A 20,488-nucleotide genomic window follows, 5' to 3' on the forward strand; every position below is an offset into this window, starting at 1 on the left:
CCAGGGCCAGCAGGGCTGGAGGAAGCTGGAGTCAGCTCCACCTTTTTCCCTACGTTACCACCCCCAAACCCCCCTCTCTTACAGAGGGGGCCCTCCCAGTTGTTTGCTGGCCACCCAAGGATCAGTCTCCCTCCTCGGGAAATCAGACCGATTCATACAGATACAATTTTCTCAAGGCCATCTTCTACACAGTCCTCAGCAAAGCGCAATCCTACTTGCTCTTTTGAGGAGAACGCCGCCGGTAAACTTTCTTCTGTCTCTATATACTGCCTGCTACAGCAGCCTGCAGCCAGCTGCCCCCGCCCCCACTCTCTCCCAACGCTACACTCGAGTCTGTTTGAGCCTAAGGCGGAGGTAGTTGGGGTTTATCGTCTGGATTCCTCCTCTCAAATTTCTTTGAGCAACACGTCAGGATCAGGGGAGGCTGAGTAAGCGGGCAAAGTTCAGCCTATTTAGAAAACAGAACCGATTTAAAGCTCCCCTGTACAACCCAACTCTCTGGTACACTCTTTTCTCAGCCTGACGTTTAGGGCACTGTGCTTAGGTTATTTCCTCGCTCGCTGGTTTGCAGTGGAAAGGCAACCCTTTACTGAAAAGCAGGTTTGCCAGCAGCACACTCCGTAACCCGCAGAATTTCCAACATCAGACTCAGCTAGTAACACACACCCTTACAGTCTCCCTTCCCCTCCCCCAGCAGGTTCCCGCCCCCAACCTCTTCACACTCATAAACAAGTCCCGGCTCAGGGGCTCCGGCTCTCCAAGCTTAGCAGCCTGCACTGGCTGGGACCGCGTCCTAGAGCAGCCTCCACTCTGACTCTCAACCTGCTGCCCGCCGGTCGCAAGAGGTCGGATCAATCTGGTGGGTGCTTCCCCCACCTGGAAAACGTGAGCCTCAATTCCAGTTCCCTCCTGTGACTTCTCTAATCAACTGCGTCCACGCCGTACGATGCTGGGGTCCCAGTGGGGCGCATCTGAGCGGTGCGGAAGAACGCCAAAATTGCGCAAAGCAGTAGCGCCTCTTGGATGCACACCCACGCACGCCCGAAAGCGACAAGCAGACCGATCGTCCCCGCACCCCACACCAGCCCCTCATTCCGCACCTTCAGTTCCCAAGCGTGCCAAATTTCATTAGAAGTATCCACCACTGTGCAGAGACCGGTAGCAATGGAAAGAGTCCGCTGTGGGTTCTTTTAACTCCTACCTAGCTTTGAGGGTCTCCGATGCTCTCGGCCTTCCTATACCACCTCTGGAGGGGGTGGGTTGAGGGGGTGCTAAAACGGGCTCGGAGAAATTGCTACCAAATCTCTACCGATGGCCCCGCCCCGGTACCCACCGTTCCCTGGCCGGATCCCAGACGGGCGGGCTGAGCGCTAGCTCCAACATCTGTGGGAAGACCCGGGGTGGGTAGCCATAGGGTAGGCGCTCCCCAGAGTAGCCGGGGGCTGGGGACCTTCTCAGAGAAAAGACTTATGTGGGATCCTAGCGCAGGTACGCACTTCTGGGCGGGGAATTCCAACTCCCCTAACCTGAGAAGTGACTGTGGGGGTCCTGAGCTTTGCGTCCCCTCCCCCAGCCCACGCCCTGCCTGGCTGTGTAGTAGAGCTGTTGAACAGTGCCCGGTGGCCAGCGGGGTGCAGGGCGAATGCCGGGATCCCGGTCTCTTCCCAGGCTCGGTTTTGTCTTCTACCCCCTTTTGTTAGACGATGCGCGGGAGCCTTCTGGGAGAACTAGGTAGGGGGGTTGGAGGTGTGTACGCCTGAGGTGGAAGGGCAGGGGGTGCAGAATCCCCTTCCTGTCTTTTCGTGGTCCCCATTTTCCCTCTCCTCCACCTCCCTCCCTTTCCAATGCAGGTTTCTTAAACCTGATCACTTTCCCAGACTGAGGGCGGTTTCTTGGGCAGCCAGGGGACTAGAGGGAGGAGGAGGTGGGGAGCCTTATCCGCACGCGCGTGTGCATGCATGTGGAAGGGGGGTGGTGGCGATTGCGCCTAGGCCTGGGCAGATCCCAACGCAAACTTTGAAGGCACAAGAACCGGAAAGTTAAGAGCTTGTTACAGGATGGGGGTGGGGCTGGGTGCAGAGTTGCCCCCCACCACGGGGATCCTCGGTAAAATCTCCCCCCAACGCGATCCCCAATTTCCTCCCTGCTGCCCACCCAGAGAGCCCGCCACATCCCCTTACCGTGGCAGAAGTAACCATGGCATCCGTGTGACTATTTCCAGAGACGTCGACATGAAGAGAAAGGTGGACTCGAGTTCGGTCATTCAGTCTCGCCCACCCCTGCCGCAGCCACTACCCAGCGGTGGGAAAAACGAGAGAGGAAGAAAGAGGGAAGAAAGTTGCGGCCGGGCTCTCTCGCGGGGCGGTGCGCGGAGCTGCTGGGTAAGGAGAGGAGCCCTTCTACTCTGAGTCCCGTGAACATAATCTGCGTGGTTATAACCAGCCAACCCGGCCAGATGGCTCCGCGCTCAGCGCCTTAACCCCTTCCGCGCCGAGCCCCAGCCCCCGAGCCCCGCCCGCAGTGATTCGCAAGCCCGCGCCCAGCACTTTGGGGTTTGCTCTGGAGAACAACAAGGAGACCGGGTCAATTCTCCTAGTCCCCTTTAAAGGAAAACAAACGAACGAACGAACAAACAAACAAACGCTTCCAAAATAGCCTATTCTTCAGTACCTCCTATATTTGATTTCCCTTTTAGTCATGGGGAAGAGTCGTAGAAAACATTCAATTTATCATTATATTTTACACGTTAATATATTCGATCTGTCTTATTCTTGAATTTTTTCTTTTTGATCTTTTTTCTTTTAAGATTCTTTTATCTTTCTTTCCTTTCTTTTCTCTCTCTCTCTCTCTCTCTCTCTCTCTCTCTCTCTCTCTCTCTCTCTCTCTTTTCTTTTATTGAGGCAGAAGGCCTTTCTTGCCCCTTGGTTCAGGAAAGCTTGGTTCTCAACCTTAAACTCTGCCTCAAAACCTCAGAGCTTTCTAGCTTTGGATCTCTCACCACCGCCGCAGGAGCTCGCCCAAGAACAATTGCTCTCCCTCAACTGAACTCTCCGGTCCGGGGGACCAGTTCCCAAGGCGCAGTGCGAGCTGTCTTAGGTTAATTCACCGAGGTAAGGTGGGGGTGGGGGTCCTGAGCAACCAAGGGAGGGGTTGGCTTGCTTGCGCGGCGCGTGCGTGAAAGAAAACTAGAGGCACGAGGCCAAGCCCCGCATTTTACTCAGTCTCCAACTTCCCTACCCCTTCCTTCCAAAGTAGAACCCGGCCCTGGAGCTGAGCACTCGCCCAGGACCCACCGCTCGGCACAAACACCGCTTGCCCAGAAGAAAAGGCATGCAACACACCTCTTCCCGTCTCCCCGAAAGTAGCGACGCTCTCTTCCATAACCGCTAGATTCATTCGAGAAAAGATCCCAGGCAGAGGTTTTATTTGAAGATAATTTTGGCTAGCCATTAGACCCCACTTGTTCCGAACTGGTTCTCTCAATATACAGCGGTCAGCGCGCATCAAGATTTGGCTCTATTGCTGTTCAAGAGAAAGGCAGGAGGGAAAGTCCTAGTGGTAAGGAGAAATTGAGAGTAGAGTATTGCTCCTTCACTCTTTCCCTGGTTCTTGCAAGGTGGAATGCAAAGTCCAAGCGCCCTCCTCACCCTACCCCCCCCCCCCCGCAGCCCCCTCTTGTCAGGACATTTGACTCACAGGCACTAGAAGAGGCGATTTAATAGTTTCCCTCTTCCTTGCCTTCCATTAAAGTGTCTGATAAGCAACCCGCAGTGTAGTTCAGCAAGGTTCCAGGTTCAAAACCTGGAAATTCCTTGGAGTTGTGTGCGTTTGGTCCACACCCAGGAGCGCCAAAATTGCACCCACCGGTTGAGGCCGAGAGAAGCTGCAGGGCGAAGGGAGGCCAGAAAGGATGGAGAGTCTGGGGGGCTGCATACTAGATAGATTGTACCTGCCTCATCATTATCCTGGCTGACGGGGGCTGCCACATCGAAAATGGCCTGCAGCACCCACAGAGGCCCAAGGACGTCACCTCCAACGGTCCCACAGAAGGGCTGAGTCCTCCTTCAAAGGTTCCCCTCCTGCCAAAATATCTCCTTTTTCCTCCGGATCCGAGCGGGCGGCCGAGTTTCCCCCTCACCCTGCCACACAGCACTTTGGAGGTTTGGCTTGGGCGTGCTCTGTGGGGTTCTGGTTTTCTCGCGGTCCTCTGGCCCGCCCCTGCCCTCCCCCACTTCCCGCACTTGCCCCCCCCCGCGTCCCTCCCCCGCCTCTCCCTTCAGTCTCTCTGCCGGCCGAGTTCTAGGGGCTCATTTCTCAAGTTCCTGGTCCCGGGGCTCAAAAGACTGCAACCAAAGGGGTGCTTGACTGCCGGGCAGAGAGGAACGGGTTAAATACACGTGTGGGCTGCTCCGCCGGCTGCTCCCCGGTCACTGGCGGTCTGGAGGGAGGAGGGGTCTAAGAGGGGCAAGCTTAAATATGAACAGGCAAAAGAAAAGGCTTCAGAGTTCAAGACTCCGATTTGTTCTGCAGATGCGGTGCACTGGCTGGCTGCCTCCCTTTGCCAGACCCGGGCGACGGCAGGAAGAGAGCATTGTTTTCAACTCAAGGGTGCAGGAGGGTCTGTCTCCGCCTGCAATCAACAGGCCTTGTAATATGAGAGGTGACACCTTAATCTTGCCAAATATGTGCGGTGTCTGGGGCGGGGGTGGGGGGCAGGGAGAGACCCAGCCAAGAGCAGAGGGCAAAAGATGCACTTTCCTCAGAGAACTGATCCACACCCCTCAACCCCCACCCTGAGAGAGAAGGGTCCTCATTTTCTTTTTGCAAGACCTGTTTGAGGATTTCCTTCCCCCAGAACGCAGTCAAACGTCTCCTTCCTTGTTTCTTTCCACTGAAGAGCTAAAGGTCCTCCTTCCCTTAGTAGATACAAAGGCATCTTGAACTCCAGAGGAGCTCAGAGGATGCTAGGCGGAAAAGAGGCAGAAAGGTTCACTTGTTTACAGGCAGATAAAAGCCGGTCAGAGTCATAGTGACTTCTGGGCAAACCCAAGTTTCTAAATAGAGAGTTGAAGTGTTTATCGGAAGGCCAGCGCTAAGCGCGGTATGGATAACTAGAGCTAAGAGAAGGCCCCAGGAAGCAATGGAGTCCTTTAGACAGCAGGGTCTTTGCTAGCTAGGTAGAGGCCTCTCTAAGCAGAGTCCCTGGTTTGGGGCACCGATCTGGTGACAGCACCTTTGTCAATGGACTTGCTTTTTCTCCCGGTTGCATCTGCAGCTCTGCTTCCCGAAAGCAGTTTGTTGAGAACAGGGGCCAGGTCCAGTTTTGCAAAGCCCCCTTTAAACTCTCTCCCAAGGCGGATTCCTAGAGCTTGCCTTTGGCCTACCCTTATCTTTTGTAATAGCGCCACAATGTGGTTGAAACGCAAAACAGAAATAAAATGGAAAGGTGGAAATGAGTCTTGGGCTGCTTGGAAAACTGCATTTTCTCCTGTTTTGGCTCCTGCGTGTCTCTCTGGGGTGGAAGGGGTCCCTCGTACAGCATGGTCATGGCTAATTCACAGTGAAATAGTGACCCAGGGAATGGAAATATTGGACCTAATGGTCCTGTTTGACTATCCATTACAAAGATAAGCTTCATTATGCAGCTAGCCTTAGCTCGCATAGCTAGCATTCATTCAATGCCGCCTTTCACTGGCCTTTGTATAAATAACATACCTTAGCTGACCCTAGGCTATCTGCGAGTGGCCTGTATTGCCGGAGGGTCCTAAGGCTGTCTAGCTACAGCTCCTGTGCTTGCTTTTGTCCCCGCCCCCTCCTGTGCCCTGCTCATCCAGACAGCTATTCCAGATGATGGAGTCAGAAAGTCTACAGTTCTAAAAGGAAGTGAGTGCAAAAGGCATTTGCATTAGAAATGGGAACTTAGGGTCAGGGGAGTTTGATACATTGCCTTATCTTGGCTCTCCATGCAATAGGCCATATGTGCAGCTACACCTTTGTTAAGCAGTAAGCACTCGGGCTAGTGGGCTAGTTTGCCAGTTAGCAGCTCTTCCCAGATGCCTTGGAGCATTTAGGAGACCTGATTCCCCAGGATTCCCCCACACAGGCAGTGAGATCAGTTGTCCCTGGAAGCTGGGTGGTGTGTCTGTGCTTATTCAGTAAGTATAGCTCGCTCTAAGATGTCTTCCAAACCCATCTTGGCTTCAAGGACCGGCCTCAATCTAGTGGAGATATTATAGGTGATACAGGTGATACTCTAAAATCTTCTCACATCTAACATCTTCTCACAAGCAAACAAAAGGTCCCACTAAGAGACCAAGAAGTAGAATTCCTTGAAAGGGTCACTTTTGTAGTCTGCCAAACCTGAGTTTCAGGGCTGCTCTCTCAACCCTACTAGATATATTTTGCACAGGGTACCTAGCTCCTCAGAACCTGTCCAGAGTTGTTGAAATAGTGCCCATCTCACGGGTGCACTGAGAAGACTAAATGCAGTCTGCAACCTGAAACTCTCCCCACAGTGCCTCACATAGCGGGAGCCTCAGATCCAAGTTCCTCAGTCCTTACATTGACATCGTTGGCGCCGGACTGGTAAGTGTTAGCGGCCATCAGAAAGAAAGATGCCTATTATTTGGGTTCCATCCATATTTCATTAGCATAATTGTGCGTGCGTTCCCAGACAGTAAGAAATGAGCAGAATGAAGTAGTGGACATACCTAGAATTTATTTAATTTCCTAATGTGGATCTCATGAGCAACATAGACGAAGGGTTTGAAATTCTCATTCATTCCCCGCCTCTGGGGCGGAATCACCTCATCATCTGAGAGGAAATTCCAGCACATCCTTCCACTGTTAACAGATTTCCTAGTGTACTACTGCCCGGTTTTTATCACTAATTACGCTCTGGGGCTTGTACTGAACACTATAATGCATTACATGGAACAACAATGAATCAACTCATTTGGTGAACTAGAATGCATATTTATAATTAGGCTTCAAAAAATTACCCATAATGATAGAGTGAAGGTTTGCAGCCTGCCACACAGGTGGATCTAGAAGTCATGATGCAGTCTCCTGTTTCACTAGTTACGACACGAATTCCTAACCACCCTATAAATTAGCTTTATGCTGTACTAAACTCCACTCATAAAAAAAATGACATTAAGGTTTCCTAGGTAACTAATGCATTTCCAAAGGGACCAGGTCTTAGGAGACAAAGAGGACAGGGAAGAGAGTGGGGGAGGGGAAGAAAAAATGTAAAAACCAAAAAAAAAAAAAAAAGATTAGATTGGACCCATGTGATGCAAACAGAGTATTTCAGGGGAGGAACCGTAAAGTTTTACTGTGTGTGTTTGACATAGATGTGGCATTGTCGTGAATCCCATCCTTGGTCAATAAAATACCCCATAGACTGCCCGCCTATCACATAGGCCAATGTTTCTCTGCGGATTCGATGATGTGAACTGAGAAACCGGGAGCCTACTATTCAGCTGCTGAGCTGTATCCACTCTGACAAGGCCAACCTGAGCCTTCCACTGGCTGTATTTAGATGCTGCCAAATGTCAGGATGGGAGGGAAAAGTGGCGTTAATTGAGATATTTTGAAACATGCTCGTGCTTTTGATCATCATGGACTCAGACTCCGAGAACCTTGGTGCAACCTTAGAAGGTTGAGGCTTGAGGGTTGAATCGACAGAGCCAGCTAATTTCAAAATCCCTAATTTAATGTTGTCTTTTCTGTGCAAGAGAGATGCCTGTCCGCTGAGGAACACCTTGAACACTTAAAAGGAACCAGAAAGGCTGTAGCTAGAGGGAACTTAAGGCTCAGCTCTCTTATAAGGAGAGCAGGGATTCTGAAATATTTTGTCACCACAAAAGTTCTTACTAGACTGTCCCATGTAGGGTTTCTTTCGCAAACTTCTTTTCAGATTTATTTTCATTTGTGTGAATGTGTGTATCTCTCTGTGTGTATGCCACACATTAACAAGTACCCCTGGGGTCGGAGGAGTGTGTTATAGAACTGATAGAAGACGTTTGTCACGGTTTAAGGTTGTCTGGGAGTTTGAGAGAAGGGAGGCAACAGGCTGTGAGTAGGATTCGGTTCAGTCTATCTATGGACCACATAGGTGAACATGTCAAGTCGGGACACTGACTTGATGTACCGAAGAAAGGGAGATTTCAGCATTGGTCCATCCTCCCTGTTGGTTTTATTGTGTAGGACACACCTACGTAACTGTTCACAACAGCTTGGCTAAGAGCTCTCAGAGGCGTGCTAGACAAAGCTGTTAGTGCCAGGCTTCTAATAAATTTGTCTAAGGGGTTAGACCATTGGCTTTGGCCCACTGGTTGACAAGACATCTAAATCAAAACTACTCGGATTTGCAGAATCACGATATGGAGGAAGGAAGTAGTTGAGCCTTGAGACTGTGATAAGTGAACATGCCTACTCAGAAACTATAGAATTTGTACCTGAACCTGTGGACAACGAACGTCTTGTTTTATGTGCTTCATCTGAATCCTGTCCAGTGGCAACTGGTCACTCATACAAATGTCTGCCCATCTAGTGTAGACACAGATTTAATTGTCAGTGTTCGAAGCCTTTCCTGTGGCCAAGCTTCAGAATCCGGAGCTGCTTTTGGAGCACACGATCTGCATGTCACTGCTCCATGCTCTTCTCTGCCTCCAAATAAGAACGAGAAACTTCTACTGGTTCTTCTCTCTGTCTCTAAGAAGTTTCCCACAAGCTATTTGCAATAACAAGTCCAAAACTTGGATATTAGATCCTTTGAAGTGGAGAGGATTACTTTACCAATGACAACTGTACTGTCTCTTTTCCCTCGTTCACCTCCCCATCCGACCTTAGGGACACCTTTGAAATAAAGCTTTTTCTTTCTGGAGAGACAAACAACAGAATTGGAAATACACAGACATTCACAAATCAAGAGCAATGAGTTTTGCCTAGAGTTATCAGGGCGTCTGTGGTTAATGACAATGGAATCAGACCTGGCAGGGGATCACAAGATGACACACTGGTCCACACCCCTTATCTCAAGTTGGAAAACAGAGACTGGCTGCCATGGGGAACCGACACATGAATGGCTTGCATTCTTTTAGAGTTGGAAGGTGCCCGAGAGTTCCCTAGTCAAGTCCTCCGTTTCACAGAGGAAGTCATCATCGTACAGAAAAATGAAGGGATCGGTCTGGGAGCGCACAGAAAATCAGACTCATCAGTGAGTGAGTGGTACCCAGGCTCCTCACTCCCATGATGCTCTCTGTTCTTCCCATACAGTCCCAAGAGACACATGGCTGCTTCCTCCAGAGTACATTCTGTGCACCATCCTTGATCTCCTGCCATTCCTTTTTAGTCCTTTCTTTCTCTTATTTCAATTTATTTTAATACTTCATTTCCCTTATGCTGGCCTCATTGTGAACTACTGGCCACAAAGCAACTTAGAATGCAGGAAGCAAGGTTAGAGTGGGGACTGGAAGGGTTTATCAAAGGAGGAGCAAAAGTGGTTTTAAATGTGAAATGGCTGCTGTCTTATTGCTGGTGACATAGGTTGGTTCTTCCTGAAGAGAGGGCTTTACGGTGGTCGTGCCTCGTTCTCAGGGATTTTAAGACCCCTAGATGATGCCTGAAACCTCTAAGTATGTGTGCATGTGTTGTCTTCTATGCATAGACACCTATGATAAAATTTAACATGCAAATAAGATGCTGTAAGATTAATAACCAGCAATAAACTATAACAATCACAGCAATAGACTGTTGTAAAAGCTATTTAAATTTTACGAGTTTTGTCTTTCTGGAATTTTCCATCTATGATGTTCAGATTTTTGTTGGCCATGACTAATCACAACAGAGGAAGCAGAACCTTAGATAAGTAGGGCTCTCTCCCCCGGGTAACCTCTCCCCTCAGATAACCTCTGTCTAATCTTTTTGATTGTTATTGCAGATGACCTTAGAAGGTTTCCATTTTATAAAAAACCTTTCAACCATCTTTTTCTTGCTTCTTCGTCTTCTTTTCTCTATATTAAAAAAAAAAAACAAGAAGATCCATTTTACTGAAGGAATACTTGGTAGAACTTTTAGTTTCATTTTCCTACAAAAACTGGCTCATCAACAAGATTTTCAGAGTAGGGTTCATGTAGGTGGGTGGGAGCTCTAGGGTACCGATGTCAAGTGAAGTCAAAGGTGGTGTTTCTGATGTGCAGAATTTCCCAAAACAGAACCTCTTGCCACAACAGTTCTTGAGTTGTTCTCTGCCTTGAGGGGCTGGAGAGATGGCTCAGTAGTTAAGAGCACTGGCTGCTCTTCTGAGGACCCAGGTTCAATTTCCAGCACCCACATGGAAGTTCACAACTGGTGTGGGAAGTCCTTCTGTATATGTGTTGCTTTTATTGGCCAATGAATAAAGCTGTTTCTGCCAGTGGCTTAGCAAAATAGAGCTTGGTGAGAAAACTAAACTGAATGCTGCGAGAACGAAGGCAGAATCAAGAAGAAGCCATGCAGCTGCCCCATCAGAGACAGACATACCAAAACTTTGCTGGTAAACCATGAGCCTCATGGTAAAGTATAAAATAATAAAAATGGGTTAATTTAAGATATGAACTAGCTGAAAATACACTTAGTTATGGCCAAACAATATTGCAATTGAGACAGAGTTCTGTGTGATTATTTTGTGTCTGGGCAGCAGGGAATGAATGAGCAGGCTCCCCCAACACACAACTGTCTATAACCCGAAGATATGACATCCTTACACAGACAAAACAAAAACTGCCTTGAAGCGATGCTGTGTAGTTGGTTTGGGGCTGTCTGGGTAGCTGATCAGTCAAGATATCATCTTAATGTGAGGTTCACATGCTATTGATCCAGTCCTGTCAGATCATGGGTACTTTCTCCAAGTCTGTGCCGCCGATGTTATATAGAACTATTTGGGGTTGTGCATGGATAAACATTTTTAAATTTAACAGTGATATTTATGTTGTGTTAATGCATGAAATCTATTTATGGAGATATAAATCTTTCCTTAACTAAATTTATTGTGAAACTTGACTTCTGGCAATGGAGCCTAATTTGTAATAAGTGAAGCCTTCCATCAAGAATTTCTTTAAAAGTTGGGCTGGAAAAAATACTTTAAAACTTATTTGAAGGTTCCACTTATGGCCTGGCTGCAGAAGCTCTAGAAGACCAGTTCTACAACAGTTAAAAACATGTCCCACTTGAGGGTGCAGGTGAGTGGATTCTGCAATGGACATTTCAAAGAAGCTGGTTGCAGGATGAAAGTTCCTTCTGTCTTTGTCTTTCTTTTGTGGCTTAGGACTTTAGGTTTCTAGTGTAAGAGCAGGTCATGGTTAGGACCACATGAAGTAGCAAACACTTATGGATGAGGAAGAAAGAGAAAAGTCCCAGTCCTATTTAAGATTTCAGTAGTCCTCTTTAGGGAACAAGAACAAAAAATAAAAAAAATGTCAGGAAAGAGAAAGATGGTCCCATGTGCAACTCTGATGCAAAGGCCATTTGCAGAACATGACACTGAGGTGTGCCAGATACACATGCCGGTCAAGGATGTGTGGTCTGTTTAGCACAACAACCCGTGTGCTGGACAGAGGTCATGTCCTAGTCAATTCAAGAATGAATAGAGAATGAAGTTAGAAATCCATATGAGGAAAAATGGCAAACAAGCTCTTAGATGTGAGGAATAGAAAACTTTCTCAGCAATAATAAGGAGAATGATGAAGACAGAATAATAAGAGTGAATTTCAAAGATGCTATGACCAGTCAAAGATGTCTTATATAAAGCATTTTATCTGACTCCATTCTTTTCTTAAAAACTGATTTAAAAAAAATATGTGTATATATGTTTGCCTGTGTGTAGGTGTGTTCAGATGGGAGTGAAGGTGTTCATGGAGACCAGAGGAGAGCGCCAGATCTTCTGAAGCTGCCTGGTGTGGGAACTGGGAATTGAACTTGAGTCTTCTGTGAAAACAGCACATGCTCTTAACCTCTGAGCCGTGTCTAACCCCCCTGATGCCATTCTTAGGAAGCCATTCTTATAATAGCCAGCAGGAGGAATCTAGTGTGCAAAAATATTATATTTCTACTTCTGTGGTGCACGGAGTGAGAATCTACTGGAAAGAGGTATCAAGGTATTTCCTGGAATGATAGAGCCTTAGATTGCAGTGCCCACATTTGTCAAAACAGTGTTCCTCTAGATTTGTGCAATTTAATTTATGTATATGTTGTATCTAATGAGAAATATCCATTAAACAATATTGAACTCAACTTAATTAAATGCACACAGAAGTATTTAAAGAGGAAAGTCCTAATGTCATTTATTTATCCTGAAATTCACCAAAACATGCTGTGAATTGGTAAACAGAGGGATAAGAAAATGGTAAGGCACGTAAGAAATCGAGAACTATAAAATTCAAATGTTGGAGTCTGGTTTGGGGCTATGATGGCTCATTATAATATAACCTTTCCCTTCTGTTTGAAATTCCCACAATGAAGAGTAGAGTGAAGATTAGGGCATTTTCAAACAAGCATACAGCAACCAAAGTATCATGAAAGCGAGAGAACGGGAACTCTGGGAAGGGGAGGTACAGGAAGACGGAGGGTCAGCTCACCACACAGTGGGTTTGTAAGTGGTGGCCGAGAACACGCGGCTGACATGAGCCTTGAATAGTTTCCCCAGCCTCCAGACATGGAAATTGGAGTTAAGAGTCACTGAAGAGAAAAAAAAAAAAAGAGTCACTGAAGAGGAAGGGCTCTTGGTAGTGTTGAATACTGAGGGCACCACTCCTTAGTGCCAGCAGGGAAACAAAGCAGAATACAGTGGAAGAAATTCAGGTATTAACCATCTCTAGGCAAAGATTAATTTTTCTCAGTCTTATTGTGTGGTAAAGTCAAAAGAAAATGTTAATTAAAAAAAAAGACTAGCCTGCTTAAAGTGATTTGTACATTTTTTTCTATGCAATCTCTATCCTTAGTTATGATTCATCAAGAAATAGCTCCAAATCATTGAGGACCAAAAGGAAAAGAACATCACACAACAAAAAGAATACTCAGGATAGTCCCATATTGAACTTATTACACACAGACTCTAAAGCAATTTGCCATGTTGGAAGTACATGTACAGCAGGATGGAGAGTTTAATGGGAATAGGAATGTAAAACAATCAAATGTGTGTTGTTTACTTTCCTATCGCCACAGTTTCGGGGCGATCACAGCAGGAGCTTGTGGCTGAACAAAAGTACCTGCTTCAAGAAACAGTGACTATGAATGAAGAGGGGTTAGGCTCCCCAGTGACCTGAGGTCTCCAACTACTCCTCATTAGATATGGACTTCACCACCCTTCCACTGTCCCCACTCTTAGGACCCACCCTTGAATATGTGGATCTTTAGAGAGACATTTATCTAAACAATAACAAAATGTTACTATTAGAGCTGAAAAGCTCCAACAGAAACTAAGCATTCATATTATATTGTAACACAGAAAAAAGACTAGTCAGCGGGTGAAAGGTCAGTAGAAAATATCCTGGCAAATACATTACCCCAAAGTATTAGAAAATACAGAAGAAAACATAAAACATGATACACTGAGCAAAGGGGTAACGTGTGTAATCAGAGTCCCACTAGGGGAGGTGATGAGACAATATCAAAGTGTTTACAAATTGATGAAAGACACCAATTCATATGCCCAGAAAATTAAGCCATGCTGAATTTGTATAAATGAATAGGAAGGCACATCACTTATGGTAAAATTTAGCAAATCTATTGAGAACAAAAATAGAAAGAAAAGGCCATCAAAGATAAAATACAGCTTATATTCTAATATGGAATTATATGGGAGAGTCTTCTGTTTTGTGTTGATTTCATTGATTAATAAAGAAACTGCCTTGGCCCTTTAATAGGAGAGAAAATTAGGTAGGCGGAGTAGACAGAACAGAATGCTGGGAGAAAGAAGCCAAGTCAGGCGGTTGCCATGATTCTCCCACCCGACACAGATGCAGGTTAAGATTTTTCCTGGTAAGCCACCTCGTGGGCTACACAGATTATTAAAAATGGGTTAATCAAGATGTGAGAGTTAGCCAATAAGAGGCTGGAACTAATGGGCCAGGCAGTATTTAAATGAATATAATTTGTGTGTTGTTATTTCGGGTAAAGCTAGCCACGTGGGCTGCCGGGTGCCATGAATGCAGCCCACCGCTCCTTCTAAAATATTCAGTTACAGCCAGAAGATACAGTGCTGAGACAACAGCGAGCATTAAAGTACAACAGAAAATACCTGGCTATCTCAAGTCTTTTATCTAGGAAAACGTAGTCTTCAAAATAGATGAAATAAAGTTCCTCTAGGACTATTGAAATTGGAGTAGTTCATTACTGAAGGATATGCAGTAATGGAATGTTAATGGCAGTTGTTCCAGCATGGGGAAAATGATTTCATAGAGATGAGAAAGAAAGCAACAGAAGGCAACATAAAATTTAAGTATGAGAAAAATACGACTGTGTGTTAGCGATGGAGCTGCACCATGTCCTGTAGAATTAAATGACCATAACCGCATGAAAGAGAAGTGTCAGCTGTGACTGGGTGGAGGATCGAGATGGCCCCGCATTCTTTGGGAAGTGATAAGAACACTTGTATGTATTAGACTTTAATGATTGGAGTTTAGGGGACGGGAGAGAACGCCCAGTGGTTAGGAACACTTGCTGCTTTTGCAGAGAACCCAGGTTCAGTTCACAGCACCCATGTGGAGGTTCACTGTAACTCCATAAGATAATTCAAAAATAATGGCAGAGGAACAGACAAGAAGGGGAGGAGTAGTGGGGAGAAGAGAGAAAGGGAGGAGGTGGGGGGTTGAGGGGAAAGACGGGGAAAGCAGAACTTTAAAACCAAACCGAGTGGCTCTTGATGGAGATGTTTGATAACATGTAGTGGATTCTCTGAGCTGTTTTCCTGTGTGTGAAATGAGGTTGAGAAAGACATATGTGGTGACTAATTAGGACAACATGCATGAGGCCCTTGATCAGTGCCCAGCACCACTGAGGAGAAGGTACTGCATTGCCTCAGTGTGAAATTGCTTGCACGGAGGGATTCAAGAAGAACGAAATGATTGTCAGGTCATTTTGGGCACAGGGCCTTATGTTCTCGGAGCACTGGGCATGTGGCATCATTTTGTGAGGAAGAGAGCAAGGTTAGCTCCTCTGAGACAATTTTTCCTATTGTCCCCATGGTACCAGCATGCGAGCAAGGCTGACTGAGATGTTCATTCAGTCACATCCGCTCCAGCAGCCCCTGTCAGAAGACATCCTCTCAGACCCACCTTTTGCCTTCCTTAGTGCCCAGCAACCTATCAGCTCAGCTGCATCAGCTGAAGCCACATTCTGTAGGAAGAGGCAGACACCTTGAGAAGGATGTCCTTCCAAGTCACCTGTGAGCAGGAGGGGGCCCTTTCCAGAACAGTTAAAAATCACAGCTCGGGGAGCCGTGCCTTTGCAGGGGAGGAATCCATCCCTTTTGCACCGTGCCGGTTTAGAACACTTACTGATTTTTGTTGTGGCCCACTTTCCATATCTATAAAGCAGAAATGATTATACCAATGCTTATTTCACAAGGGTGTTAGGAACGGGACATAGATGATTACATTCAAGAACCCAGAAACAGCGCCTGCTGTGCTCTTAGTACTTCCCAGCTGTTTGTTATCTAGTGAGCAGGGACTAGGATAATCAGAGGAGGGAGGAGGAGGAGGAGGAGGAGGAGGAGGAGGAGGAGGAGGAGGAGGAGGAGCAGGGCCAGTCGTAGCACAGTTGTGCTTGCTTCTTCCTCAGGCCCCTTACTTAGAGTGTCCTCAAGTCAGAGTTACTTAAAATGTTACTATTCCTCAACCCAAATCAGGTGCCTCATTGATAACAGCTCCTAATATACTACCGAGTTCTTCATTTCTATTCTACAATAAGTAAAATAGGTTTCCATGTTTGTGTATAATGTGCCATGGTTGGGCACTACTCAGAGGTCAAAAGACAGCCTTTGGGAGCTAATTCTCTCCTTCCACTGGGATCTGGGAATCAAAGACAGACACATGCAATGAACTATGTCTAGTAGGCCAACTGCTAAGGTTTAGCAAATGTCTGTATCTAGGGAAAAGCACCTGCCAGGGGTCAGGTGAAAGAGACTGGCACTTGTCTCCATCAGGGGTGCACTGTGTAAAACTCTTTAGGCCTTGTTCCCTCTGTGAGGGACCCAAGGTGAGGGCTGCGCTGAGACTCTCAGCATCCCCTCCTACTCCTAAGATGGTAGAATCTTTTATAACTTGCTAATTGGTTTCCGGGTCGAAACTAATGAAGGTGTGGGGTACATGGCTTGACAAGAGGATGCTGCTGCCTGCTGACCTCACTGGGTGGTCCTGAGAGGAGAACAACTTTGTGCTCCCCAGAAACAGAACAAGGAGGGAGGGAAGTTTCCATGTGTGCTGTGCGTGAGCCGGAGTCCAATTAATAGAGTCCAAATGTGTCTACTTGAGCCCTCCGTGAAAGAATAGAAAAACAGCCACAAGAACAACCAGGCACTATTTAAAGTCAGATCTGATCTGATAAAGCATCTATCAACATGCTGAGCGAATCGGGGGTTAGAATCTCGCAGGCTTTGAAGTGTGCCACAGAGTTGAATGGATACTGGGAACGGGCAAATGGAAAGAAAGATAATCACAAACTAAATTAAATAGCTAAATATTATATTACACGTTGGCAAATATCCTAGAATGTTATGAAATCTTCTGAGTCTGTTCCTGACGAGACAAAGAGGCAGAGGTTGTATATCTACTCTGGACTAGGTGATTAATCAGTGGTTCGTAGTTCTTAGACTAGAAGCCACAGCTCTTCTAGATATAGAGTCTACCCTAGACAATGTGCCAAAGAAGATGGACTGGCTTGAGACTGGGCTGTCTCAAAGGCTGGAGCCAGCTTGTGTCCGGTGCAAGCAACATCTAGGGAACCCTGTGTGTGTGTGTCTGCATCTCTAACTTTTCATCAGGGCCTTGGAAGAAGAACAGAGTTCTTGGTTTCTAAGCTTGTAGATTTCTCAGTTCTTAGCAATAGGGATAGAGTGAATTACAGGTAGAGTATTAAAAATGATTTTGAGATTTGTAATGTGGGGCAAAAAACTAGCAACATCAAACTAAAATGAGATGAAAAGATAAAGCTTCCAAGGCTTTATTCCTGGCTTACATTTAAAAGGCACTTCTGCCAGGCAGGGCGTGTAGCAGGCTGGCTGGCGGTGAGCAGTCCCCCTGGAAATGAGCAATTGTAGAAGACCCAGGCTGAAGCAAGTGGGACCTTCAGCTGCACAGAAAGAACTTCAGGTCCACTGAATGAATACTGATCCCTGGGAGCCCTGTACTGGTCAGACATTGGAGTTAGGGCTGATCTCCTGGCAGAGGTCTCTGGGTCCCTAAATCCCCCACAGTCAGTTAGTAAAGAGTCCTTAAGAGTCCAGAGTCCATCTTGATGCCTTTTGACTTTGAAGGTGAAGAATTTCCTCTTCCGGTACCTGGTTAGGTTATCTCATGTACGAATATGTCCAGTGCTCGAGCCCATTAGAATGGTAAAGGAATCATACAGAAAGTGGCCCTGGTTACTGAATGACTGTTTCTGAAAACAGCCTAGATGTGACTCAGATAAGCTTTAGAAGCAAGGTGCTTTCTAGCTCAGGGGATGTGGAGGAGGGTCCTTTTCACACCCTTGAAAGGAAGGCAGGCTGTGACAGGAAGCCATCCATCGTCTAGAGTCTGAGGAAGCAGAGGTTTTGACTTCTTGGATTGGCAAGAGACTTAAGGTAAAGAGGTGAGGTTGATGGGCATTGGATCAAATTCCAGCTCAAGGCCTTATCAGCTGTGTGGCGTGGGGCAAGTCATTGAGAGAAAAAAGGTGGGTGATAATAGTCCACACTTCCTGTGAGTTCTGTCTCAATGAGGCAAGAAGCTGAAAGGCCTCGAGTGACTCACAAATCGGCCCTGAGCCGGTTTTCTCATACACAAACTAAAGACGGTGTGTTCTACTTAAAGAATTGCTGTCCGGCCAGTAAGATACCAACACAAGGCTGTGGCCATTGCACCTGGTGTGCTGTGTGAGCCTGATAAATACTAACGGAAGGAAACCACACCTATGCCCTAGGCCTTTGGCAAGTAGCCTCTTCCAAAATAACACCACTGTTCTGGTGTCCAAATTCATAAAAAGCACTGTTATCTTATCCAGAAAGCAAGTGGCGTGCTAATCACCACCGACTGGGAATGCTCAGGATGAGAACAAGCCGTTTTAACAGCTCTTTCACGTAGATGTTGATCTTGGCAATCCTACCAAGTACAACTGCTACAAAGTAGTAACACATGCATGTGAGTACCATATAGACATGTCTGTAACAGTCCACAGACCCGGCGCTGAGGTTTGCGTGTTAAATGTGCCCCACTGGGCTCATGTGTTTGAACACCTGGTCCCCAGCTAGAGATGCCGGTTTGAAGACTGTAACTTGAAGAGGTGTGGGGAGGGGGAGCTTCTCTGGTGGAAGTGAGCTGCTCTAGCAGAACCTTAGATAGGATAGCCTGGGTCCATCTCTTCTGTTCTTTCTCCTCATCTGGGACAAAAACGGAACCGTCTGCCTCAGGTTCCTATCTCTATGCCTTCTATTCCATGATGGTCTGTATTCTTTCTTAAATGATAAACCCAAATAAATGACTTTATCCCTAAGTTGCTTCTTGTCAGCAATTTGGTCACAGCAATATAAAGAAATAAATGTAAGACTACAACTCTAAGACCCCAGGAAGACTACAAACGCATTGGTTGATGGATACACTTCTGTGTGCTTAGCTGCAGTGGGAGCGGGCTCTGCAGTTCTCACTGTAGAAACAGGCTATAGCGTCCCTCGAGGGCAAGCCTTTTCCTACACCTCCCTTTTATTTTCAAACATAACCCTGATAATTCCATACCAGAGGTGACTAAACGTGGGGTTGAAATTTCAAGGCCTTACCTTTTGATGCCTACGTGAACCTGCGCAATTCATGGAGTGTCAGTTCCCCAGTTCCTGCGTGGAATGGAAAGTCACGTCTTCCTTTCAGCAGTAAATAGTGTGTGTCAATACTCCACAGAATGTCTAAGAGCTAATGGGGGCCAACTCCCCAACTTTTCTCCTTTCTCTTCTCGTTTTGACTGTGTCCCTTATCCCCTGTAGTGCTAAATTCCAGTTCACTTTATATATAACAGCCAATGTGTTGGTGGTAGATGGATTGCCTGTCAATTTTGTCTTTTCATATATTTATCAGCTAAGGCTCTCTAAAGAAACAGAAGTGTTAGACTGATTTACAGACTATGGTCCCGGTAGTCTAACAATGCTTGTTTCACAACAGAAAGGCCAAGAATCATGTTCAGTCTTACAAGCTGGATGTCTCTGGAGTCTTCATCTGGTGCTAGAGTCCAGGAGGATTCCCAAAGAACTATTTTTTTTAGACTATGTTAGAATTCCGAAGAAAGTACATTTATTACTTTCTGCCACAATAGGATAGACAAACTTTTCAGCAAGAGTGAGGGCAAACAGGCAAAAAGCAAAAACATCCCTCTTCCCCATATTTTATATGAGCTGCCATTAGAAGACAGGGCCCACAGCAAGCAATCTGATCAAGATGATCACGCACAGGTGCACCCAACAACTTGGAATTTTGTGGATTCTGGATGTGGTCAAGTTGACAACCAAGGTGAGCTATCATGATACACTCTAGGTACACGGTTATTTTAAGTGGGTAAACTGAAGAATCAGTCATGTCTCATTGTTGAGAAAAGTCTAAGTTCATAAAACATTTTAAATGCCATATTGTGTAGGTCTTTAAAAGATTTGAAGAATACCCATCCATCTGAATATATTTCTGTAGATCGAAAAAACCTAACTAACATGACTACAAGTCTATTATAGATGACTATCTACTAATCTGTATTTCTTAAATATGTATTACATTTTAAATGAGCTGCATAAATGCAATACCTTAAACAAGATAAGAAATACATATACATAGTGTCACAAAATTGACATTAAATTTGTATCAATAGACCAAAGTCCATACCAATATAAAATATTCATCTCTATATTATATCACCTTTTTTCCTAAGAAAAACCTTGATTGTGACCACTAACAGTTTATAATCAACCTCCTTTAAATAAAAACAAACATTTATAAACAATATTTGGGAATTTGGGCATCATTCTCTAGACTACTTCCTGCTGATTGTTGGGGAAAGAATTCTTATGGTTCACAGAGACCTGTCAGGGGGTCTTGTTCCATCAAACCACATTAGCCTGGGAAGAATCCATAGATTCTCATCTTCTGTGAAATAAAAAGCAAAACCTCTTTTCCAAAGTAACATATTCTTAGACTTAAATTTTTAAGTCATGTTACCTTTAAAATATATATGTTGGTTTAGCTTAGCAGGCCCCAGAATTAAATATTTCTTTGCA

General features: G+C 45.9%; 1 protein-coding gene and 1 long non-coding RNA gene across 15 annotated transcripts in view; one reads left to right on the forward strand and one right to left on the reverse strand.

Moving 5' to 3' along the window:
• Positions 1–4,633, reverse strand: part of Ntf3 (neurotrophin 3) — a 68,001-nt gene extending 63,368 nt beyond the window's left edge. The window contains exon 1 of one of the 4 annotated variants that reach the window (XM_050122033.1): positions 3,954–4,633. Coding sequence is in view for 2 of the 4 variants with exons in the window: in XM_050122031.1 (XP_049977988.1) it covers positions 3,950–3,988 (39 nt within the window). In the remaining 2 variants the exon portion in view is untranslated. Of the gene's footprint in view, positions 1–1,100; positions 1,226–2,180; positions 2,330–3,949 lie in introns of those variants that run through there. The other 3 variants (XM_050122031.1, XM_050122032.1, XM_050122035.1) reach the window with 3 other exon arrangements.
• On the forward strand, positions 751–12,281 carry LOC126488509 (uncharacterized). Of its 11 annotated transcripts, none has more exons than XR_007588715.1 (6): positions 751–859; positions 2,222–2,381; positions 3,010–3,558; positions 4,531–4,660; positions 6,516–11,225; positions 11,870–12,281. It is a non-coding gene; the product is annotated as an uncharacterized lncRNA (long non-coding RNA). The 11 variants fall into 11 exon arrangements; XR_007588713.1 differs by having other exon boundaries at positions 773–885; XR_007588716.1 differs by lacking the exon at positions 751–859 and adding an exon at positions 1,395–1,488.
• Positions 12,282–20,488: the final 8,207 nt, after the last annotated feature.

Source organism: Alexandromys fortis, unplaced genomic scaffold (assembly GCF_014885135.2).
Source record: "Alexandromys fortis isolate MF-2015 unplaced genomic scaffold, M_Fortis_MF-2015_v1.1 scaffold_208, whole genome shotgun sequence".
NCBI lineage: Eukaryota > Metazoa > Chordata > Mammalia > Rodentia > Cricetidae > Alexandromys > Alexandromys fortis.